Source organism: Calliopsis andreniformis, chromosome 10 (genome assembly GCF_051401765.1).
Source record: "Calliopsis andreniformis isolate RMS-2024a chromosome 10, iyCalAndr_principal, whole genome shotgun sequence".
NCBI lineage: Eukaryota > Metazoa > Arthropoda > Insecta > Hymenoptera > Andrenidae > Calliopsis > Calliopsis andreniformis.
The window spans coordinates 14,616,419-14,641,462 of NC_135071.1; the positions used below are offsets into that span (position 1 = coordinate 14,616,419).

At 33.2% G+C, this 25,044-nt stretch overlaps 7 protein-coding genes across 9 annotated transcripts in view; 3 read left to right on the forward strand and 4 right to left on the reverse strand.

Annotated features, from left to right (window-relative positions):
• Window positions 1-2,239: 2,239 nt before the first annotated feature.
• Med19 (mediator complex subunit 19) lies at window positions 2,240-4,635 on the forward strand. Its single transcript, XM_076386363.1, has 5 exons — window positions 2,240-2,326; window positions 2,908-3,138; window positions 3,221-3,377; window positions 3,441-3,540; window positions 3,614-4,635. Exons 2-5 carry the CDS (start codon window positions 2,952-2,954, stop codon window positions 3,896-3,898), a joined length of 729 nt encoding a protein of 242 aa, XP_076242478.1. The 5' UTR covers window positions 2,240-2,326; window positions 2,908-2,951; the 3' UTR covers window positions 3,899-4,635.
• A 347-nt stretch (window positions 4,636-4,982) lies between these two features.
• On the forward strand, window positions 4,983-10,367 carry LOC143184287 (uncharacterized). 3 transcript variants are annotated; one of them, XM_076386362.1, is made up of 9 exons: window positions 4,983-5,117; window positions 5,920-5,944; window positions 6,095-6,279; window positions 6,363-6,438; window positions 7,533-7,564; window positions 9,021-9,154; window positions 9,238-9,584; window positions 9,705-9,980; window positions 10,061-10,367. In XM_076386362.1, exons 1-9 carry the CDS (start codon window positions 5,105-5,107, stop codon window positions 10,098-10,100), a joined length of 1,128 nt encoding a protein of 375 aa, XP_076242477.1. In that variant the 5' UTR covers window positions 4,983-5,104; the 3' UTR covers window positions 10,101-10,367. The 3 variants fall into 3 exon arrangements, with proteins under 3 accessions (XP_076242477.1, XP_076242475.1, XP_076242476.1); XM_076386360.1 differs by having other exon boundaries at window positions 5,920-6,279; XM_076386361.1 differs by having other exon boundaries at window positions 5,920-6,279; window positions 7,536-7,564.
• Window positions 10,368-10,412: 45 nt separating this feature from the next.
• On the reverse strand, window positions 10,413-12,648 carry Bi-1 (Bax Inhibitor-1). Its single transcript, XM_076386365.1, has 4 exons — window positions 12,442-12,648; window positions 11,500-11,801; window positions 11,059-11,384; window positions 10,413-10,770 (listed from the first exon to the last, which is right to left on the reverse strand). Exons 1-4 carry the CDS (start codon window positions 12,486-12,488, stop codon window positions 10,738-10,740), a joined length of 708 nt encoding a protein of 235 aa, XP_076242480.1. The 5' UTR covers window positions 12,489-12,648; the 3' UTR covers window positions 10,413-10,737.
• A 1,433-nt stretch (window positions 12,649-14,081) lies between these two features.
• LOC143184856 (uncharacterized) lies at window positions 14,082-16,343 on the forward strand. The gene is made up of 8 exons (XM_076387378.1): window positions 14,082-14,484; window positions 14,554-14,785; window positions 14,867-14,964; window positions 15,035-15,226; window positions 15,318-15,445; window positions 15,521-15,722; window positions 15,793-16,061; window positions 16,143-16,343. Exons 1-8 carry the CDS (start codon window positions 14,251-14,253, stop codon window positions 16,333-16,335), a joined length of 1,548 nt encoding a protein of 515 aa, XP_076243493.1. The 5' UTR covers window positions 14,082-14,250; the 3' UTR covers window positions 16,336-16,343.
• A 366-nt stretch (window positions 16,344-16,709) lies between these two features.
• On the reverse strand, window positions 16,710-20,611 carry LOC143185098 (unconventional myosin-XIX). Its single transcript, XM_076387834.1, is given in 14 exon segments — window positions 16,710-16,805; window positions 16,873-16,924; window positions 16,980-17,611; window positions 17,613-17,821; window positions 17,886-18,037; window positions 18,114-18,319; window positions 18,379-18,555; window positions 18,628-18,863; window positions 18,926-19,189; window positions 19,265-19,529; window positions 19,603-19,932; window positions 20,002-20,237; window positions 20,325-20,394; window positions 20,459-20,611. Coding segments are annotated over 14 exon segments (3,078 nt in total).
• Window positions 20,612-20,672: 61 nt separating this feature from the next.
• The window catches only part of LOC143184798 (transducin beta-like protein 2), a 51,635-nt gene continuing 47,263 nt past the window's right edge, over window positions 20,673-25,044 (reverse strand). Inside the window, exons 3-7 of the mRNA XM_076387268.1 lie at window positions 21,935-22,158; window positions 21,676-21,862; window positions 21,415-21,600; window positions 21,151-21,333; window positions 20,673-21,080 (exon numbers count right to left, since the gene is read on the reverse strand). Of these exons, the coding sequence (XP_076243383.1) occupies window positions 20,857-21,080; window positions 21,151-21,333; window positions 21,415-21,600; window positions 21,676-21,862; window positions 21,935-22,158 (1,004 nt within the window). The 3' untranslated portion in view covers window positions 20,673-20,856. The remainder of the gene's footprint in view (window positions 21,081-21,150; window positions 21,334-21,414; window positions 21,601-21,675; window positions 21,863-21,934; window positions 22,159-25,044) is intronic.
• LOC143184935 (mRNA-capping enzyme-like) lies at window positions 22,409-24,723 on the reverse strand. The gene is made up of 3 exons (XM_076387549.1): window positions 23,481-24,723; window positions 23,280-23,415; window positions 22,409-23,206 (listed from the first exon to the last, which is right to left on the reverse strand). Exons 1-3 carry the CDS (start codon window positions 24,392-24,394, stop codon window positions 22,472-22,474), a joined length of 1,785 nt encoding a protein of 594 aa, XP_076243664.1. The 5' UTR covers window positions 24,395-24,723; the 3' UTR covers window positions 22,409-22,471.

Here is a 25,044-nt window from a genome sequence, read left to right on the forward strand (position 1 = left end):
GTTAGAACGATTTACTTTGCTGCTCTAGGATAAAAGAAAAATAAAAAGAGTACACACGCTCAGTCTTATTTTTCGAAGATCTATTGAATCATAGAACACTATATTCTTACTGCGAGCTAATCTTCAGACGATATATTTTTTTACCATAAAATGGTAACTATTGACTCTGCTCTCGAGAATATTAGAAAAACGTTTCCTCTAGTGCTTTAACTGCTAGATTCGGAATCATTTTAATAAAACGATAAAAGGAATACAATGTTCAATCAGGATTCTTAGTCAATTGTTGTTGTTTGCGATATCGAAATAATATAATCGTTTCTAGAGTTCTTCTTGTACGACCTTCTCTTTATCTCGACGTTCGTGTAACACAAGATGTCTAAACTATTTTAATGAGTGAAAGGCGAAGGGAAAACGTATTTTGATGGTGTTTAAATTTTAGAAGAATATGTAACCAGGGTCGAGGAGAGATTTGCTAAAAACTTCTTGTTATCAATTTTATGAAAATATATTCTAACACCTTTATCTATAATATTGAAATTTGAGGAAAATGCAGACTTAGATATTTTTGCTCGAAGAGAATTTATCAAAAAGAATGAAAGATATGCTGTCTGAGGATGAGAGTATCCAGTGAAACCATAGCACCAGAGTAATATCGAAATAGGTAATCCCACTTTGGTAGCCTATTCTATTCTTCCTAAAGAAAAAAAAAGATTCCATATACATTCACCCTAAAACCTTCCTTTCCTGAAGTATAAACACGTTTTATTTACTATATAATATGATCCTTTTTATATTTAAAAAAAGTAAAATATGCTACTAAAGTAGGACCACCTATTTCGGTGTCATTCTGCGTGCAATAAAATTTTGTGTGATTAATTGACAGTTTTTTCAACCATACAAAGGTTCGTCGTGAATCACTCGATCGATCGACTACACCGATTATCCTGAATATATAATGATAATGAACACGAGAACACTGTGTGTCAACTACTTTACTTTAGAACGGATCTACGATTTATGTGTGCATATTATTGTATAAACATTCATATAAACGTTCAACTATATATACGTGTGCGTTTCAAAATCAAAACGTTGTGTCGCTCGGCGCCGTAAATATTTTTCAAACCCATGGTGCTTTTGATCGAACGATATATAGTATTGTAACGAAATATATAAAAAAAGTTTAAAAAAAATAAATAACTATATTCTACCTAGACGTATTTCTTCCTGTAAAAAAAATATGAGCATCTCCTTTCGTGCTGTAATTAAATATACTGTGTGCAAATTGAACCAGTTTCGCGTTTATTATTTATATATACGAGAGAAAAAAGAGATTGTTAATACAACTATCATGAAATAATCATTTTAAGAAAACTTCCCTGTAACACTTTGTCTTCGAGTTCGTAACGTTACAAGAATTGAGATACGAATTGAAAGGAATCGAGTCAGTTTTCGCGCCAAAAGATGAAATGACTATGGCACAATACTACATTATTCAATACTATTCTACACCACGTACTACACTATTCTATACTATTTTACACTTCACACTATACTATTCTATACTACTCTATACTACACACTACACTCTATTGTATGCAATTACATTATTCTACACTATTCTACGCTATCCTACACAACTATACACTACTTCTACACTATTATATACCATTCTACACAACAGAATACACTATTCTCCACTATTCCACTTGAACTTTAGCTACGCTATGGGAAATAATTAATAGTTTCATGTTTAAAAATACATAACCTCAATGTAATCATAATAATACGCAGATACCATAATCGAAATAAATATACACAGGATTATTAAAAAATTACATTGTTCCTTGTGTAAATTTCCCATTCTTTCGGAGTTAATATCAATTTTATTTAAAAAAAAGCCATTTACCAGTATCCAATTAAAATATGTACTTCACATTCACACATGCGCATTTGAAATATTCGTAACTATTGTTATCCATGCTGTTGCATACTTAAATAATTGTAATAAAATGCTGGATTTTTTTTCTGACCAAGATATGTAATAAAAAATTAAAGGCAAGAATATGAACGACTTTAAAGTTTCTTTTTCTGACCTCTAGCTCTACTAATTGTAAGACCTAATATCCTCGAACTTTCCAGGCAGAACTTTTGCGATGCATTTGATTCGTTTATGGTTGCTTATCTATGTATCTAGCTCTGTATATGCTCATCCTATCTAAGAAGTAGTGTCTACTTTTCAAAGTATAGTCTCGGATGTGAACTATGCAATACACGAATAACGAAAAATAGGGATTGAAAAAATTTATAATGAAATGGTGCTTCGGTAAGAGATGAAAATGAAAGACAGGGTGTGTTGGTTAGTGAGGATACCTGAACAAACAATAAACTTTAATAAGTTAATAGACAATTCCATTTGGAAATATTTTTGTCAATAAGTGCACTTAATTATTAATAGCGACATCAAATTTTGTTCGATTTCCATCATAAAAGCAAAACTTTATTTATTACGTTTAGCTATGTGACGAACTGTAACCTACGTACTGAAACGAAACGAATGATCAGATCAAGATGTTCACGAAATGTTCGAATAACATGTTGATTAACCTGTGGGCGAGTAGATTATGGTGATGTTTATTGTGTAATCTTCATATTAATTTCATATGGAAGTAAATGAAAAATTCTAAAATGTTTCCTGCATATTGTGTACTAATTGTATAACTTGTCAAATTGTGTATTCCCATTAACATTGTGTTACTTGGTGCCTGTGCATTATAATGCAAAAGTTATGTGTGCATTAGACATTGTTATAGTAGCACCAAGTTTATCTTGGATGCTTTAATATAATGTAAACATCAATTGAGTGATAGTGGGAAACTTTAAGCAACTGTTTGTGCTCTCTGCTAGAGCCCATTAATCGTAGTGAAGGTGCCATGAAATAAAGTCAAAGGATGATGATGGGCGATCAGTTTCGTAGTAAAGTGGAACAATATTCACCAAAGTCATCGCCTAGAGGCGCACGTTCCCCTATTGTTTCACGTCAAGATTCAACGGGAACCTTAAAGACAACTATTTCTCTGGGAAAGAATCCTTCTATTGTCCATAGTGGGCCATTCTATTTGATGAAAGAACCCCCAGGTATATTTTCTTCTCATTTTCATTAATATAGAAGAATAAAATGATCTCTAATAAATCATCTGATCTTTAATCAAATTTCTAGGAGAAAGTGAACTCACAGGGGCAACAAATTTAATGGACCATTATGGCCTACAACATTCTTATAGCAAATTTAGTGGAAAAAAACTGAAGGAACAACTTTCATCATTTTTACCAAATTTACCGGGTATTATAGATAGACCTGGTCATTTAGATAACAGGTATTTATATAAACTTTGATTGTATCACAGAACATACTTAACATTATGTTTCTTTTTTGTTAGTTCATTAAGGTCTGTAATTGAAAAACCTCCAATTGGTGGAAAAGAACTATTACCATTGACCAGTGTTCAGCTAGCTGGTTTTCGTTTACATCCTGGACCGGTAAGTAACATGAAATAAAATTTAAAAACAAAATACTCAACAGAAATTGAAAGAGAATTCTATGTTTGTACAGCTACCTGAACAATATCGTTACGTGAATCAAGCTCCGCAAAGGAAACATAAAAACAAACATAAAAAACATAAACACAAACCAGGAGAAGTTCCTAGTGGTCAAGAGGCAACCACAACAGATATTGGTGGTTCAGATACTCATGAGAAGAAACATAAAAAGCAGAAGAGACATGATGAAGAGAAAGAGGCTAGGAAGAAACGTAAGAAAGAGAAAAAGAGAAAAAAGCAAAAGCACAGTCCTGAACACACGGGAGGATTAACACCATCTCAGCATTCCAATTCGTGATCTTTAATCTCACCCTTTCTGTTTGTATCTAACTCCTGACCTAATACTACCATTTTTGTAAACACAATTAAGTTCTTCCTTTTTCATTACAAACGCAAATGTGTACAGAAAACTACTATACCTAGATATTTTCAATGTAAATTACATTAAAATATGAGAGTTATACAAGTCTTGTTTCCTTTTAACATTATTCTTCATTTTTCTTCAATTTACTTCTATTTGTACTTCCTGTATAATGTATTCCTAATTGATACCTGATTCTCAATGATAGTAGACTATATATTTCTAATTTACTTTTAAAATTGAAAATATAAATTTTTCACAAAAATGACCATTGATATACAGCAAAGAATCTGATTATATGTATTTTATATGTATAAATAAAGTGCACTGAAATTATATACTAATTAATCACGGCCGTCTTCAGCACAACCGTGATTGAACCCATTAGAAGTATTAATTTGTCAAAGAATTCTCTTAAATTTCGATTTTTTCCTGTATTAGATGTATGTAAATGAAGTATCAAAAAATTAAGTATCTTAATGAGTTAATGGGACGTAGATCTGAGTCATTGATACAAAATAAGTAACATAAATGTTAGTGTACATATATTAAGAAAACAGTAAAAGTAAATGTCAGTGGATTATATTCACAAACAAAATTAAAAATTATACGTTGCATTTAAATTTAAAATTTAAATTGACTGTAGTATTCTAATACAAGATTAATAAAAAATACTGAAACATTGATGTCCACTATGTTCTCTTTCTATTTCCTTTCTAACAATTTTAAAGATTTTAAAGTTTCGTTGTAACTTACCCGAAAGCGCTCATACAACCTCATTGTCACTTTCAAATCGTCAGGTAGAGAAATTCGAATACTAGCTATCACAAAATAATACAAATTACGCGTGTTAAAATTAACTAAAAAAAAGAATTACTTCGATCTAATAATTCGCTACTAATTGTTTAAAATTCGAATTGTCAGTTACTACTTCTCTAGTCAAACGAGGTTCTAACGATTAAAAGGTCTGCAGCGCCACCTAACCAGGAGGATTTCCGCTCCTCGTGACCAGTTTCCGGTAGTAAAACGCCGTTCAATCGTCGAGCTCAATCTCGTTGAGATTCGTCGTTGGAGAATCGCTTCGTTCCCGCCATTACGTGCTTTTTCTACCGTGTAGCGATTTGATTACCGGAGGAAGGCACGATGACGGACACCCGTAAGTAGAAAATAACCAAATTTTGTAGTTAAAGACTCAACGATGCGTATTCCGATAATAAAATGCTAGTTTTCGTTGAAGAATCAGATTTTCGAGTCGTGGATAATACGTGGATGATACGTAGTGCTATTACCTACGATACTCTTTCGCGATGAAAATCTATTCCATGTAGTTTACACGCTGTTGGAATTCTCAGTATTTTTGCTATCGAATGGGAGAATCAGTATTTATTGATATATTTTGGAGTTATGTATATCAACACGTGAAATTACGTACGACGCTTCTGTGCATGCACAGACGTATAAGCTTATTGATCGGCATTTCAACCGCCTCATCCCACTTTTCTACTCCATTTTGTTATACCAATTTCACATGTTCTTGACTTTTCCTTTTAATATTTAGCACTATTTATTTTCCCTTCTACTTAGTTACTATATAATGCACATGATATCTGGTAATTTTCATCACTATGAAATTAATAAAATTCATGAAGGATAATTTGTAATGCCATTTAAATGAATGGAGAAGATTGAGAAATATTATGTAGCACTTTGTTATCCTTTTTTGACACTTTAATTTGTTGCGGAGCAATATAAGTTCTAATATTTATTATATGGTGGTAAACATAAATATTGGAGCATACTTCTATATACTTCTACAGATATTTGAAAATATTAAAAAAATTGTTTATATTCACTTACTCATTTTTACTGCAAATGTGCAGTGTAATTTACTAAATATAAATATGATCTATTAAAATTTCATAATGTTGTTTAACAATATTTGTTCCCAATTGTTTTAGAGTATTCAAATTACCAACAACAGGGGTACAATCAGTACAGCCAGCCACCACCTTCCGGTGGTCAAGATACTTCATATCCACCACCTTCCAGTGGTGGTGGCGGTTATAATCAATATAACCAACCACCACCAAGTACTGGAAGCAACTATGGCAGTTACAACAGTTACAATTCCAGCGGTGGCCCAGACTACAATCAAGCGCAGAATCAGAATAGTTACAACCAGAACAGTTATGGCAGTGGGGGCGGTTCTGGAGGTAATAGTGGCAGTGGGAGTTACGGTGGAAATTATGGGCATGGAGGCGGAGGTGGAGGCAGTGGGAGTTACAATCGTAACAATTCCAGCGGGGGCTATGGCGGAGGTATAGCTTACAAAAATTATACCATAGATTTTTGATATTACTGAAAGGTAATAGAGCATAAATTTATGTGCATCTATGTTTAGGCCAAGGAGGAGGAGGTGGTGGCAATAGATATGGTGATCGCGGCGGATACAATGACCGCTCTGGCGGTGGCTACAAGTAAGTTCATTTTTTTTATTATTTACATCTATATTTATATGATGAAGCGATAAAGTTATAAGGTCAATAAACAAAATTTTACTTATACGTGAAAAATCAGAATCAATATAAAGGTAAACTACATTGAATTAATCAAGGTATGAAATGAAGTTCTTAAGACAGTAATGAAAACTTGTTGTTTCTTTGCAAATGGTTTTATGCCCTCTGGGCGTTAATATGTTTGAAGTGTGCCTACAGGTTTAACACACAGGTATAACTGGTAAAGGTAAAAACAGGTTGTATATGACAAATGACGTAAAATGGTTATAATGTATGGTATGTTCTGATTCTGTACTGTTGTAATGAGTAAAAAGTACGATGCGTATATACATTTAAGATTTCGCATCACTCATACCTGTAAAGCAGTTAATACTGCCACTGGGGCCACTGTTGTCAAAGTATTACTACTTAGGGTTATTGAAATCGACTAGACAATTAAGAGACGTTTAAAGTGTTTGTAAGAGATTACCATTATTCGCGTAATCAGAAATAATATTCTAAATGAAAATTTCAATTAAAAACTTTGGTATTTATTTAATGTATTTTGTCCTTTCACAATAGAATATTGATTTCGCATTAACTTTGTGTTATTCTTTCTATGAAATGAGTAGTTTCCTCATTTTAATGTATAATCTGTTCAATTGTTTTCTCTATACTTCTAACATAGAAGTTTTCATAGAATTTATAGTAATCTCTTACTACGAAACTTTTGAATACAATATTTTATGTATATCTGGTGCATATAGGGTAATATTTTACACAAGGTTGTCTTCACCAATATCTTTGGCAAAGACAATGGCTGTGCTGAAAGCATTGCTTTATTCTTGTCCTTTTGCCATGAAACACGGTTAATCTTTGCATGCTGGACTTGACCAACGAACATGACGATGTACGATTGACTTATCTAGTATGTTAAGTAATATGGTGACCAGACATTTAGACAGTAGGTGCATCAAGAAGAGAGGTGGCGAGCAGCATTTGATTCGCCATGCATCGATCGATCGATCAGTCTGTCCATGAGTCAACTCATTGGTATATCTGCTTCTGTGTTTTAGCAGTGGCGGTGGCCGTGGTGGTTATAACAAAGGTAAATGCACCAGACTGTCTGTACGAGTCTGGTGCTATTCAAGCTTTCACTCTAATATTTACAATCTAAATACTCGGTTACTTGTATTATATGAAAGGGCTGCTATGCAACATTGTTAGGGATGTATTTTTCTCTGGCAACCAGATATTTACCCGGAATTCCTTAATTTAATTTAAAAAAGTAATAAAAAGAGGATCATTATGATGATGTTCCTGCAGTGTCTTAAAGAGCTGCTTTGATCACCAATTGCTTTTTTCATTAAATGGAAACATTTGGTTTGTATATGCCAACATAATCCACAATAACAGGATACAAGCACTTCTCAGTCTTAGAAGCTACTACGATATTTATCTAACTGGATATCTAATCATCTGTCCCAGATATAAATGCGCCACGCGCTTGTAACATCAAACTTTACTTTACCGACCATCACAAAGAATATGGAAGAAATTGTATATAAGGGAACATTTTCTATAGAAAATCTTCGTAATTAAGTTCTTCACTGAAATATTTATCAATGATTTTCATCAGCATTCATGCTGGTAACACATAGATAATATTTCCAACACATACGTCAGGATAAAATTAAACATAAAAGGCAGCTGGTGAATTAAATATCCTACCCCTGATCAGTCGAGACTTCCCCAAAAGTATAGGAAAATGGTAAGGGTAAAAATAATGTTGCAGCCCTTTTGTATGTTAAGCTGCAACCTTGTGTTCTCTACGTATCATTATGCTACTAAGATTGTTAGGGCAACGAGTACTAATATTTTCGCTAAATGTACGGGTCAAAAGAAGAAAAATGTCCTCAAATCAATAATTTTATACAATGAAGGAGTTATAAAAAGTACTATATAAACATGATAACAGAAGTATTATGAATCAGCAAATAATCCTCGAATATCGTTAAGGATTGTGACACGAGTAGGCCAAATAAAATTCATGTATTTATGAGGTGAAACTAATGTCACAATAATCATACGTTTTTAAATATACAGATATAAATTAAAAAATTTTTAGTATACATCACAAGAGGAATTCTTTTCACATGGGAAAAGATCGTTGAAAATGAATAAATATTTTCATAGTTTTATTATCAAGCATATAATGACTTCTGAATAAATTGGTATCTCTCGAGAAGAGGAGTAAAATATGTAGATATTTGAAATTCGGGTTTAGTTGTACCTATAAAATTGATTTAAAACGCAAAATGGATACATAGAAAACTTTTTATTAATATTTCGATTTGAAAAAGAACTTAAACGAAATTTCAAAATGTTTGCAAAATTCACTTCTCCATGTTACATTGTTTCGTTAGCTGTTTACAACCCGACATGAAAGTTTTCCACTTGTTAGTTTAGATTTGAGTAGGTTTAGGGATAGTAGATTTGCAAGTATTATTCCTACTTCAACGAGTGTGGTGCCAGAACAATTGTTAATTCTTATCACATTACAGGGGGCTACGGTGACCGCGGCGGTGGCAACGATGGAATGGTTACGCAAGAAGATACTATATTTGTATCTGGTATGGATCCTTCGATTTCTGAAGAAGAAATCTGTCAGCACTTTGGAGCTATTGGAATAATCAAAGTAGGTCAATTCACTTCTATTCTACTTCAGTTAATTATTTCTATGTAACACTGTAACTTATATACATGTATCTGTATCCTTAGCATGATAAGAGGACTGGCAAACCCAAAGTGTGGATGTACAAAGACAAAAACACAGGGAAATCAAAGGGCGAAGCCACCGTAACTTATGATGATCAGAATGCTGCTCGATCGGCGATAGACTGGTTCGATGGAAAGGAATTCAAAGGACGTACTATAAAAGTACAAATTGCTCAACATAAAAGTAATTGGCAAGGTAATCGCAGCGGTGGAAGCCGCGGTGGTGGCAGTCGAGGCCGAGGAGGCGGTGGTTTTGGAAGCCGAGGCGGAGGTGGCGGCGACAGAGATGATCATCATCGCGGTGGAGGTGACGATCGTCGCGATGGAGGAGGCCGCGGAGGGGACTGGAGGTACTTCTTCCATTATCTTACGCAACATATCTGAAACTAAATAGTCAACTATACTGTTTCTTTTTTTATTACATTCATGTACTGGTTTTTTAAAGAATCCCTAAATTAATTTTTGAACAGGTGTCCTAATCCCGAATGTGGTAACACAAACTTCGCTTGGAGAGACCAGTGCAATCTCTGTAAAAGTTTGAAACCAGAAGGCGCTGGTGGTGGTGGTGGTGGTGGCGGCGGCGGTGGCGGAGGAAGAGGCAGCCGTGGTAGTGATCGGGGTGGTCGAGGAGGATTCAGGAATGATAGAGGGGGTCGTGGAGGAGATAGGGGTGGTCGAGGTGGATTCCGTGGCGGAGACAGGGGAGGACGAGGGGGTCGAGGTGGACCAATGAGAGGCGGCGGCGGGTTAGTTCAGTTATAAAAGAAAATATAAGATTTCTTAACTTCTTTTATCATGATTATATAATTTACATGTTTTGTTTCAGACGAGGAGATAGAGACAGGGATCGTCAACGTCCCTATTAAATATATTAATATAAAGTGATTCGAAAATCGCTTGACGTATGCTGTATGCATTTTGTATACGGTTTCAAACAATGTATGTACATTTCTCGCAACACAGAAGTCGTGTGTTACACACTCCATTATCATCGATTTTGTTTCCTCTTCATACGATTTTGATATTCATGAAGATCGATACGTGACGCGTAATTTTTGTTTTATATGCGCATGTAAATGATAATCGTATACATGTAAAGTTACATTTTAATAAATAAGATTTTAGCCCTTCAACAGTGAATCCTGAAAACACTCTCGACCGATTAAGAAATACCCAGAAACGCTGGGAAATTTTGTTTATTGAAAGATAAAAATATAGTACAATAAATTTATATCTATGTATGTATACATGTATATAAATCTAATAGGTAATAGATAATTGAAAAAAGAAGTGTGATAACTATGTAATCCAAAATAAGTGCATTGCGTCCTTATGGCCAACGCAAGCCTAAAAATTTCTTGACATAATCGATAAGCTGTATTATTGAAATCCGCTTTATCGTAGTAAATGTCTTACATATGGATAGATTAGATGAAGACCTCTAGTTCATGGATTTTACTTGAATGGTATGATATTTTACACTTTCCCTCCCCTCCCCACATCTTACTCTTTGCGTTTACGCTGGTTTTTGGATTCCTACAACAAATTAAAATAGTAAGCAACAGATGTAACATTTACAATAAAACTCAACAAAAATAGCCCTTGTAAAATTTTACAATTTTTTTAATAAGGTTATATTCTAGTGGTCAGAAACGAGATTTATATCATAATAGAATGTATATTATATAAAAAAATGCTTTGTTTATAGTGTAATAAACATTTTGTTAAAATGAAAATTAATGAATCCTCTTGTGGAAAAGATAAAAATTGACAAAGACTATTTTTGTTATGAGTTTTTAAATAATATAACATATCTTTTGTTACCTTTTCTGTAAGGATTACTAAAAGGTGACGGAAAATACCAATGAAATCTATAAAGAGATCTAGAGAGTGCAAGATGAAATCTTTGCTACCCATGTGGAATTTCTCAATGATCAACTGTGTATCATAAATTACGAAACCACACATCAGAAATAGTCCACCATACAAATGGACATGGTAGAAGAGAGACCAGCGTAGGAAGAGATTTACAAATGAAAATAGGACTATCATATTCAGTAAACTAATTAAGGTACCACCCAGGTATAACCAACGACCTCGTTCAGCCAAAAGGGAGGAAATACTGAATGACACAAATACGACAGTTACTCCTGAAAAATAGGACAATATAAAAATGATAATTATTTCATAACATGGCACCATAATATGTAATAGTTGCATATAATATTTTTATATCTAATTAAAGATTGTACTTTTACACCTTACCTATTAATGAAGTTATTATGATGTTTGGATTAACAGCTATAACCAATTGAAGTAAAGGACCTAATCCAAGACCAGACAAAAGTGCAAATCCCAGGAGGTAGCTAAGGCGTAATTTTTGATTCTTCCCATTGTCTGGTGTGGCGATTAAAGCAAATAACAAACCCAAGGTACCAAGATTTGTCAACAGATTAGCCTGCAGGAGCTCTGTGTACAAATGAACATAAGCTCCCAGTGCGGCTGCACATGTCGACAAAGACAGACAGCCGTAGACATTTTTAAGGTGCTGTCTGACTGGTGATTCGCTGTAATCAAGAGAATCTACGTTATCTTACATACATGTCAACCATTGTTGTATCTAAGAAAATAGTTATCTATATATCACTTATGTAAATAAAACAGCACGGTAGATTAACAAGTAAAAAAACAATAAAAATGTGATATGCGAACAGGAAAATAGGTGCACAGAAAATATTAAAATCGAAATAAAGATAACGAACATCATACGTTTCCTGTTTTACGAGTATCAAAATTGTCAGCTACGATGAATGTATTATTCGTAATACGTCATAACAGCTTAGCTCGTAGTTGAAAAGTTTCGCTGCATGAAATATTCAAATTCACGAACTTTCCGAGTCTACGTGCACGGACTGAAGGTCACGTAACACACCAACAACGCAGATAAGGAGAAATGCATATCATGTTAAATAACATTATTCGAAGCGGTGCAAGAAGGAAGACCTAACGTTTTTTTGCGAAATGGCACATCAACGTTGTAAGTTACATCACCGCGATCGTTTCGCGTTCCAGAGGCGAACATAAAAATACGGTGATGGAACGCCAGCGATTCGATTAAAAAACGATAACGAGATTTGTGTTTACGTTATCAGCGAAACTGTGCCTTCTAAGTAAGATCCATCGCATTATCTAACGAGAATTACTTACAGTCTGTTGGTGAAAGACCGTACAAAAGTCTTTAACACGGCTGCCATAATTTTTCCGTTTCTTCGATATCACTTCACAAAATCACACCGTTTAGTTAACGCGATCCGTCGAACACTGTTGTTTTCCCTCTGTATAAAACGAGAATAATCATGAACCCCTGAAGCAGCTCCCTTTTCGTGGACACGTCAGTGATATTTCTGTGCGTAAATTTCGTCGACAGTTCCGATTGGTCGACGTGCCTCTTGAAATTTTACGGATCAACTTTCCAGAGACAATGACGAAGAATCAGATGTTTCGTGCGGTAAACAAGGAAGGGATATACCTTGTCAGCGACTGTGGCGACATTCTATTTACTTATTGCTCACTAGAGGGACCAAGGGTCGATCGTGTCATTTGTATCTCGCAAGTTCTAACGCAGGACAATTAAAAGCTAATCGGGAGAGAGATACGAGTTGCTTATTTGCTAGATTGCTTTACTCGACAAAATAAAAATATTTGTATTTATTTCGAGTATAGAAAGTTAAGGATGAATCAAGTGCTTTCGCACTAAAATTTAACAGAATTCTTAAAGTTTAATCACTGGCTTATGAATGACTCGTATGAGTAAACTGGATGTTGATGCAAATATTAAAAATTTTTCTAGAGACTGTTATAGAAGAGTAGAAAGAATAAAAATTCATTTTAGTCTCTGAATATTATAATGTGTACTTCTGATATCTTGTATATCTTTTCATATTATGCTGAGTACCTTTTTACATACCTTTTTTTAATAAACATAAAACTGTATAGTTTTTAGTACAAATAAAGAATAAGTAATGAGCGACTTATTCTTGCTTAATCGAAGTAAACCTAAAAAGAGGAATATATTTTTATACTAATTGTAGTGGAATGTAAATGGAATGAAGTACTGAAACAATATTGGAAAGAAATAAACAAATTCTGATTCAGAGAACCAGGATCGTATTAGGAATCAGTAACAAACTCTAAATATTTTTTATTTGGAATAGAATATTATTACAGTAACAGGTTATATGCATACACAAAAGAGATCGATCGAGTTTTATTACTCGTAAACCAAGTACTACTTGTTAAAAATATGACGTCAGAATTAAAAACAATAATCCATAATACAATCTGAAACTAGCGCTAAATGAAATATCATGAAGTGCGGCGCAATACAGTGTTGCAGTGACAATAATTTTAGAAAATTTTCAAAACGTTTTGATGATAATAAATGAATAATATTGTTATCCAGTTTTGTTATATAATAGACTGTACTATCTTTGTGAATCAATCAAATCTTACAAATATTGAGAAATGTAAAGATTAATACAGTTATTTCTTTACACAATTGGAGTAATACATTTTAAATGCATATAAAATTTTGATTAGTGTAATACGAATTTTTTCAAAACAGATCACTGACGTAAATTGCAAATTCTTTTTTAACGATTAAATTCGATGAAATATTTTGATGTTATTTCTAAACTAACATGAAACATGTTGAATTTTTATTAGTCTATTGGAATGTTTATCCTCTAAAACAATTATAAAGAAATTTAGTATATAAATATAATTTGCATTGCAGTCAGCCATTTTGTGTTAAAAACATCGTAAATGAAAATCAATATATTTCGCGTATTTTTATATATTTGTATTATCATGCTGTGAGTGCCAACAAACGATCAATTTTACAGAACAATTTCTAAGTAGTTTGTGAATGATGTGATAAAAAACTATGGACAATTGATATTTAAACTATATAGTATAGTTACACATAATTGTTGTACAAAGTAAGCAAGAAAAATCATGAAAGAAATGATAGCAAATCAAGCTAGTTCTGGATACAGCAACTCTTTTGTTAATAACAATGGAGATACTAACAGTAACAATGTAACCGATACTAACTCAAGAAGATATGCTGTACTCAGTACAGATTGGATATCTGCAATTGGAGAAGAATTAGGGATGCATCCTCTGCCTGATTCTTTATTACGCAGGCTAGCAGAAGATGCTTCCTATCGCCTTAGAGAAGTATTGCATGTATGTATAATTTTCACTACCTTTAAATATTATTTCAGTTGATAATGAAAGTGTAAATTCTGTTTTCAGAAATGTGTAACGAGATTAAAACATAGCAAAAGAAAACGCTTAACATCTACGGATGTGAATGCTGTAATTACCAATTTATGTGATGTAGATCCGATATTAGGTGCACCAGAATCTATGCCTGAATATCACACAGAGGCAAAAGTATATGTTCCTAATGAACGTATTATTAATCTAGTACAAAAAATAAATGATCCACTTAGTATATCGCAGAACAATGTACCTTTTATACAAGGTAAAAAATTTGTTTTGTATAGGTTTATAATTTTTGGATGGAGTAGTAAAGTAATTTTCTAATCACATGTATTTTTGTTAGAATCAGAAATATGTGATGCAAGATTAACAGAAGCACGCAATAATTATGCAAAACGTGCATTGAAGACTTTATTCAATGGATCTCAAAAAACTTTTCAGGTATAGTAATCATAAATCAGTTTATATGTATAGATTTTCTGTAAGCATCAAAGTATATGCATATTTACAGGTTTTAATTAATGATTGTGCTACCAATGCATACTTGGGTGGTGAAGGTGTTATAGACAAATTAATGTCTATTGCTAGATCCATGGTGATTTCAAATAACGCGCAATATACAAGAGTATCCACTCGAACATGTCAGCTTATTATTGCAATTGCAAGTAATAGCGAAGCTGTTTACCCATATCACTTAACTTCGGTAATATTTAGCAGTAAGATCGCATAAATCCTAATAGCTTATTTTATGTACAGTTTGAATTTTTCAAGACCCTTCACAAATTTTATTATAGGTAGATAAATTAACAGAATTATTACTGGAACTGCTTCTGGGACAAAGTTTCATAAATCTGAATTTGGAAGCCCTTTTTAAAGAATGCGCGCTTAAATTAATGCTTCGTTGGCCATCTATTGCCGATAAGTAAATAAATTTCTTTCTACTTGAACATCATTTAATTGTTATATATTTTTAACAAATGCTTATAACGATCATAAGGTATATACCCACATTGGAGAGCGTGCTTTTAAAAGAGGAGAAGGAAAACATAGATGGAAATAAGAAGAGAATAATGGCTATGGAGCTTTTAGCTAGTATTCAGCCTTTAATATTTTTCCAACATGGTCCAGAGTCTCCATTGTCTGTGGAGAATGTTTTAAAGTTTGCACCACCTGGTTCTGCACTTTGGCAAAGAATAGCTGTAAGTTAATTTTGAAATTTTCCTGTTATATTTTTTCTTTAATATAATGATTTAAAATTCTTTATTTTAGCTTGCTGTTTGTGCCCTCATAAAGTCACAATCCCATACCTTGGACATTGCAGTTCTCATGGAACATTATGGGGACTCTTTGCTACCATACATACCTGTTAATTACAAAAGCACAGTGAATGAGTATCGAAAACCTACTCCTCTCCCAATTACCATTAAAAGTAAAATAAAGTACGTTAATGTTAGACCTTTAATACCAAACCGAATATCATGGGATCTACAAACAGCATTCCCTGATTCTACATTGAGAGGTCCTAGACAAGAAATTAGGTATGTAACTAAATATAAAATAGCCAGCAATTAGACAAGTATAAAAACACTTTACCTAAGTATTTGTATGTCACATTTTAGGTTTGCATTTGCTGGTGGGCGACCTGTGCCTCCAAGTAATTTAAGACGGGTCAGTTTAAGAGCGAATTATCAGGTTTTAAGAAGCGATCTCCAAGCAACTCTCGCCCTTGTTGCGTCGCGAAGACTCTTAGTATTCAAGGATAAAAGGAAAGGGCCTTTTAATGCTTACAATCTGGTATACAGTTGTTTGTGAATTTGCATCATAATGCAAAATGCTACAGGTGCTGTGCATCTGTGCGGTTGATGCATTTTCGAATTCAACGATTTTGAAACAAACGAAATTATGCCTTTTTAATTACTAGATTCAGACTCTATTTAAAAATACAACAATGATTTTAACATTTACCCGTTAAAGCGAGAAAATGTCATTTCGTGTTTGCGTGTTAATGCATGTACATAGTGTTTAAATTTTGTTATTTATGATCCTACTTACAATCTCACGTTTTTACAATAATGACTTTTAATATATATCGCTACAAAAATGGGACGATGAATTGTTTATTAAAGCAGTGATAAGAGAAAAACTGAAGCAATAGACTGACCTCGTCAAGAAAATATTAATTCTTCTTAAAGGCAGTCCTGTAGTCCTTGCGGTAACTCGGAACGTGGAATTACATGAGAGTTAATCAAACATGTCCGACGAGTATATATCCTAATTGCCACCTATGCATAACATATTTTAATATCCTGATCTTATTTTTCGACAATGTTACAATTTTAAGACATTTACCTTGGCGAGTCGTCGTCGGCTTAAAATTCCATTTTTATAGAAAAGCGTATGAGGATATGTTTGTATGGTATATAAATCTCTCTTCTGAAATAGCATATTCTTAAAACACGAAAATTAAAACCATTATACGAGAAAAAAATATAGAAACCTCATCGTAATGTATAGAGCATTTTTGCTTGTCACAATTTTCCGCAGGTTGTGTATTCGTCAAAGAATTATTTAATGTTATATGTCCTAAGTACTGTTTGAATGGATTGTTATTATCATCAGTATACTTGCAGAAATCTTTGCCATTCTTAGATTCTGTAAATGTGTCAGAATTACTTTCTTCTACAAATTTCGTAATATTGTTCTGTATATCATGTTTGCTGTCCAGATTTTTTAATTGGTTCTTGAAATATATACTGTTTTCTTTTTTATTTCCAGAATTGATTTTTTTCATATTAATTTCTGTGTTGAAATTATCAGTTTCTTTTTCGTTTTTTGTGGCAGAATTTGGATATCCTTTTAAATCATTAGTTTGGAAGGACGTAGGTTCAGTAATAAAAACATCATCGTCATCGGAATTACTTAATTTTTTCAATTTACGTCCAAGTATATTTTTAATTGATGAAACTTCATCGTTCGGTGTATAATCGTCTTGTGTTGTATAATTAATCGTCGAATACTTTGAAATTGTAGAAATCGTTCTACGCCCTGTAAACATCATAAGATTAATAGAGAGAAATAGAATGTGTAAGAAATATCTCCCACTTACTATGTTTTATCCAAAATGTTTTTATTTTATTAGCACACATTATTCGGTAATTTCTTCTGCATGTCTCTAATTGGAAGAAGACAGACTCTGTTAAAAAGATCATTTGTTTCCCATAATGGACGAACAGGTGTAATTTCCTTTTAGGCACAACTGACTCCAAAATGATTTTACACGCGTTGAGATCGCTATTTTCTGTTAGAAAACAGTTCTATTTTTATATGTACACATAAGGCAGACAAATATTTGTAGAATTTACCTGTAGGCTTTTTGGAATATCGTTGACAAAAATCTTTGTAATGTAAACGAATAGGGTATTTACATTTGACAAGAGGCAGAGCATCAAAAACACCAATGCAAGCTAATTGTTTTCGAAAATCTTTTCGATCCCATTCACTCTCTTTTAGTCGACTGAAAAGTGATTAATTACCAATTATCAAATTACATTTACATGAAACCATACTTCATGAATTAATCGATACTTTACTTGGGTCTAACGCATCGCACATAATGTACATCACATTTCTTTAGTTCTTTGATAAGTGCATTAATATTACATCTCAATTTAGCTAGTACAGTCCTTTTTTTAGTACACGTTTTGACACTATGCAAATGTTCTTCTTCGATATCAATTAAAGAACCAAGAAATTTATTCTTACTTGCACGAAAAATGATAGATACTTCATTTGGAATCTATAAAGTGCAATCAAATAATTAGCATTGCTTGATTAAAATTATATATCTGACAATACCTTATCAGTATTTTTTGCTAGTAAATCTTTAATAGAGTATGCAACACGACCAGAATAATGCTCTATAATAAAATCTCCTTCCCTCTCGCTAATAATTTTTTGGTTTCCATTGTGTGAATTTCTGCAAACTAGGTCTATTAGTGAAGGCATATTAATTATTAGAGGAGATTGACTAGCCTGTAATACGAAAAATAATAATTCTCTTATAATTAATACTATATAAAATTGAATAGAATTTTTATTACATACATCATTTAGAGTTAAAAACAAAATTTCTTCGAGGATGTTTAGACGTTCTTTATACAAATTAATAGTGTCTAGCGTTATATTATCTTCGATAAAACCCTCGTCTTGTAAATCTTTCCTACTATTTTCCAAATATATCTCCATGAAGTACTGTTGCATTTTCTCGTTAGCATAATTAACGCAAAGCTGTTCTATACCATTCTTATTAAATGACTCGAAACCAAATATATCCAGTATCCCTAAACAGTACCCAATTCAAATAAATATAAGTTTACACTGTTTGATACAAAATTTTACGTACCAAGCCATTCTGAACACTTGTTTTTTATAGATAAAATTTCGTTTGTGCGTTTTAAGACCCAATGGAATAAAAGATCGTATAAATGTCTGATTATAGTATGCAGTCTGTTATAACAAGCTTCAATAGTACTAAGCTGGCGATGATACGCGGTGTGCTTCCGCCAAATGCTTTCTGGATTTATGAGAGCAGTAGTAAGTAACTCTATTACTGATTCTTCTGTTAAAGAGCTAAGAATAGAAGTATTTTTTAGAGCTTCCCTGGATTCTAAAAATTAATTTTATAAATTAAAATTAAAATTTTTCATTCTTCCAGTTGCATATGCAAAAGCTATTCACATACTTTGATTAATAATGTCAACAGTGCATGCTTCAGAATTTTGTATAAATCTGATATTTCCCATATGAATTAGCAAAGCGAGTACTTGAAAAATATTCGTCCTTTGATCAGCTTCAAACTTTAAATTTTCCAATGTCCTCACAGTATCTTGAAAGCCTTCTTGAAAATATTTTTTCTTATTATAATCTATGGTACTTAATAGGTCATAATTTTCATTTATAAATAAATTAAAAGCGTTAAGTTCTGTGTCCAACATTCCAAACATAATCTGGAAAACATTGCTTTATTAAAGTACACATATTATTAGTAATTGTAAATATAGCTATCAAGGGAAATCGAACCTGATAAAAAATTTGAAAGTTACTTGAACCTTTCGTTACTCTGCTCCTCTCCAACAGGAAGGAATTAATGGTGGCACCAGAGATAGCACCTCCTTTATAATGAAGCTGTAGAAGTTGTCCATGCCTAGAACTTACTTCATTTCTTTCTGTGCATGCAGTAGTGAAAGCAGATATTAAACGACAAGCATCAGTAATTCTTGGCATAATATTGTACGTGTAATCTCCTTGACAGGGTGATATTGAATTTTTGTTGACCATACTGAGAAATTCTAGACACTTGAAAGCATTGAACGTTTTCCCTGTTCCAGTTTCTCCGCTTATAACGATGACCTTAATTTATAATATTAGGATAAATATAAAAAATTCAATTTTTTGTTGTTTTTATATTTCAATTTCTACCTGACAATTCCGACCAAGTTCCTTGGTCAGACTGTAATGTGCTTTGGTAGCGACAGCGAATATGTGAGGATTTGCTTCGTAAATAATACTAGACATGTTAATGTATTTATCAAATTCCGAAACAGTGTATAAATGTGACGTTGACACCTCATTATTCGGATTTAATGCCAAAAGCAATGGCCCAACCCACGTATAAATTTGACCACGCTGCAGACGTTCCAGAAGAAAGTCTATAACTAAGGAATAACCACTATGAATGAACTGTTACACTAAAAACTAAATTAAATACAATTACATATAATTCTAAACACATAAATACATACTAATATCTTCGTTTTCTGGTAATGCACCTAAATCGTTTATTAAATCCCACCCAAACGACGAAGACAGCTGCTGCAATCCATAAAAGTTGTATAAAAACATGCAGTACAAATAATTTGTTAGTTAATTAGCAAACCTCTATCCTTGTAGTCATAGTTCCAGGTGTTTCGTAACTGACACTTAAGGATAAATGAAACAAATATTGCCAGAACCGAATATTTACGTGTTCAAGGGCAGAAAAGTCACGTATCTGGTTTCGCCCGCATTTTTCGAAATACAAACGTGACATTCGGACAAGCTGATAGATAGTTAACACCGTAAAAACAATGAAGTTGCACGTGTCAAATGTTTTAGTTTACTTCTTTAATGAACAATTTCATATGAACCCCTTTATTCAAGTATAATAAAAAATTATGTTACAATCTCTTTTTTTTGTGAAAGATAATATTCCTTCTTAAATGTATTCTTATTGCATTGGAACATAATTTCAAGATCATTCACTGTGCGGAATTAAAAAACATTGCAGTCGATTTATTAAGGACACTTTTCTCCCATCGCTTGAAGAAACTTTCTGTTGTCAACGATCAATTTCTCTAAGCGCTCCTTCGTCGCTGATGTTTGCTTTTGCGTAAGCTTGCGTTTCGCTGATTCAATCGCCACTCGATAACCAGTAATATTGCGGAAGACCTTTATATGCTTGTCTCCGGCGACCAAGACGTATTCCCCTGCAGCATCAAAAGCTAGACACGTAATAGGGCCTGTAATCATATTATATAATTACGACTTATTCAAGTTTATTATACAAGATACCAAGAGAGAGAAAAATACCCAAAAAGATATCTTCTATGGTAGTGTCTAATAAGCCAGTAATTGTGGAATAAAAGCTTAAGGAAGATCCATGAGCTATTGCCAGAACTTCAGCATTGGGTGACAGAGCAATACTAGCATTTGCTGCAGTATCCCACGTGTTAGTTAGAAGTATATGTGGATCTTCTCCTTTCTCGAATTCAACTGTAAATATGCAACTTGATTACAACGAGATCAAAGATATAATAGATCTTGTTCGAAATAATGTATCAATCGTTCTATTACTTTTCGTATTGTAGAAACGATAAGTTCCATCTTTAGATACAGTAGCCATGTAGCTACTATCAGCGCTGAAATTGAAATCAAGTATTCCGGAAGAATGGCCACCAAGATTAAACGCTTTGCTGACATGCTTGAAGTCTCCAGTTTTTGTAAAAGCTACTTCGAATACGTTCACGTCTGGGGTAAACCCTGGAAGATTCAAATATGTTATTTATGTAGTTTTTAAGATATTATATTGTTTACGAATGAAAATGAAATTGTTACCAGAAGCGGCGACAAAACGTCCGCAGGGTGATACACGAGCTTTAAAAGTAGATCCAAGATGCAATTCTATGGTTGCAAGAATTTGACCTTTGAGATCCCATATTACAAGGTCGTTTGCTGTACTGCACGTGATAATATATTTTCCTGTACATGCAATATCCATACCAACCACATCTTCCGTGTGTCGCTAAAATGTTAAGAACATAGTTAAATACACTTGAAAGATACTATTGAAAAAAAACAAGCTTAAGTTACATACTTTTGAAAATTCTAGCGCTTTTGTTGCAGAAGACAAGGTACCATCTGATTTCTTAGATATTTTGTAGACTTCAATAGTGTTTGCCACACCTTTATGTATGATGAAAGCTTTGCCATCCGGAGACCAACGTATCAATGTTGCATGATCGAATTCTATGTTCACACGTACTGACCTTTTCTCCTTTACTGTAAGTTCTTTTGTAGACCACAACAGTACAGTTCTATCTGAAAAGGAGAAGAAAAATAAAAATAAGTTACAACTTTTATTTTAAAGGAAAGGAAAGAAATATATAAAAGATTATTTTTCTAATTTATAAAAAGGGAAAGCGGAAAAAAATCACGCATAAATTACTATAAAGTTTCTTTATTGAATGAACAGTTTCAGTATTTTAAGACTTTACAGCAGATAAAATAATTATGAATGAGTACAATTGTCTAGGTAAAAGTATTTTATACTTGTAAACCACTTTACATGTCATGATAAATATACCATTCTTTTATTCCAAGTATACAGTAGTACTGATACAACTGCGCTTAATTAACGACATTTTACTTTTTTATTTGGTGGTGGCATAAGTTCTGAATCATCTTGTATAAATCTATGCTTATGAATATAATCTATGAGCCGTTCGGTTGTTATAGGTTTGCCAATACTTTTACATACTGATTGAGCTGTACTTAAGGAATTAGGAAATGATTTATCAGTTCTTTCACGCATAAAAACCCACTGCCCATTCTCAAATTTACACTCTATAATTGCATTATTCAAATCCTTTAGTTGCTTAGTAACCTTCATTCTACCGAATGGTGCTTTTAATCCACCTACAAAAAGAAGGCCAATTTTTGTTGGGAGAATCCCTTCTCCAGATTCTGTGACAATTTTCAATTTAAAATCAACAGAATTATGCGACAAAGGTTTCCATTTTAAAACTTCTTTAGATACCCCTGGGCAATAAGGTTCTTTAGATGGCTGAAATATTAAACCATCAGGTTCATGACCAAGCTGTTTGGCGAATTTCTGATCTAATAAACTAGCAGCTCGTTCCACATTCCAGAAGGACTTTAAGCGTACTGCAAAGGGTTCTCTTTCTTTGCGTAGTCTTTCTTCGTACATTGCTCGATGTCTCCCACCCATAATTTCTTTATCAATGATTTGATAACGATTAGGATGAAATGGCAATTTACTCACGTCTCTGCCATCATACATAATTACATCATAAACTAAGTATCTTGGAATTTCTTTACCATCTTTGTCTTTATCAATCACCATCTCCTACGAAAAGATATCCATGATTGTTTATAAAATAATTCTTAAATTTATAGATTTTGTAATAAGAATTACTTACACCATCCAATAGTGAGTCTCTAAGTGTTCTGGATGTATCTCTTGGATGTGGAAAAGTCAATCCATTCACTTGAAAAACACTATTATCTCTATCTATAAAATAAATTTCTCCATCTCCTTGTATTAACATCATGTACCTAGATAAATAGAATCCATGAGATCCAGAAGTACTTTTAATATTTCAAATATATTTCTCTCTAACCTGGTTCCATCTGCTTTCCAAGATACCATGTATGGTTTTTCATTTAACAATCCAATATTATCTTCATCCATAGAAACTGGCTGAGAACCTGGAAATCCTGTTGATTCCCAAGAACATATATCTTGAACACGTCTCTGTATTCCACTTAATTTTCTGTCTTCTAAAATAGGGGTTACACCAGGCACACCAGCCATGAACACTGGATTTTTATTATTATGTTCTCGTTTCCGTTTCTTAGTAACTACATCTTGGCTATTATTGCTTCTTATACTAGGACCTTCGTCTGTGTCTTCTATGTTAGAATCATCATATTCTAAATACCAAGCTGGTCTAGGGGGAGGGTCAGGAGCATCTTCAACATCATCATACCGTCTATACAATTCTTGAATATAATCAGCTTTATAGATTCCTGGTGGTCTCACAGAAGCAAATTCTACTAAACCAGCATCCACACTAGTGCCGTCATTTTCTACCAAATAGCTTATAATAAGGAAACCAGTTCTATTGAAACCGTGTGTACAATGCACACCAATTATTTCCAATGGATTGTACGATATGAAATTCTTACAAACTTGTACGAAAGTTCTTGTTTGCTCCTCCGAAGGAGTTTCACCATGTCCTCTGCATTGCAGTTTCAAATATTTACAGCCATACGCCTCTAAGCTCTTCTTGTCATAAAATCTTGATGTGTTTGTCAAATCAATCCATAAACCTAATTTCAACTTCTGGCTTTTTAACGATGCCATCAGCATATCTATTGTAAATCGACATTCTTCTGGCACTTGATTATCGTACGCCGATGACAGTGGAGTCTTGAATGCCAGAAACTTATTCTGAATTAGTTTAATCGCCTTTCGTGGACAATGAAGCCAGCGAGGGGGAATAGGACCTTTAGTCTCATTCCGATTTGACATCTTCGCGTACTTCTTTTCCTTCCAGCGAATTAGTTAACCTTCTACTTGATCGAGGAATTTTACAAATTCCAAATTCCTTAATACATTTTTGGTTGATATAGTTTAACGACGAGATATACAACTACGATCATAACCTATACTTATTGCAACAGTTCTCGGACATCCTTCATTTCAATCGTAGAAAACGAACTAATCTTCGATTTATCATCAATACTGTCAACGTGATAAATTAAAAGAAGCGTTTTTCAATATTGGCAAAAAAATACACAAGTTTCACGTTTAAGGTTACACTAAGAAGACACTAAAACAGCTGTTACTAGCGTCCAGGAGCCGCCATTAAGCTTTCCTGATTTCGACTTTTGTCAAATGTTTCGATAGATCGACGATTCAGAACGATTCTCGATTTCGATCGATTCGATTTATCGAATCGAGATCCAATTTTAAATATCTTTTCACGTGCATACCTAATCACTATTTAATAAATTGTTTAAGTCAGAAGAAATTAATTTCATAATTGTTAGCGCGAATATTGACGAATGAGCGTAGAATTTCCCTAGTATTTTCTTTACCCCATTACTATTTCCAATAATTACCAAAAAATTCTTTTTCAATGTTAATCGTTCAATTTGTAATGTGAGCAAAAATATGGA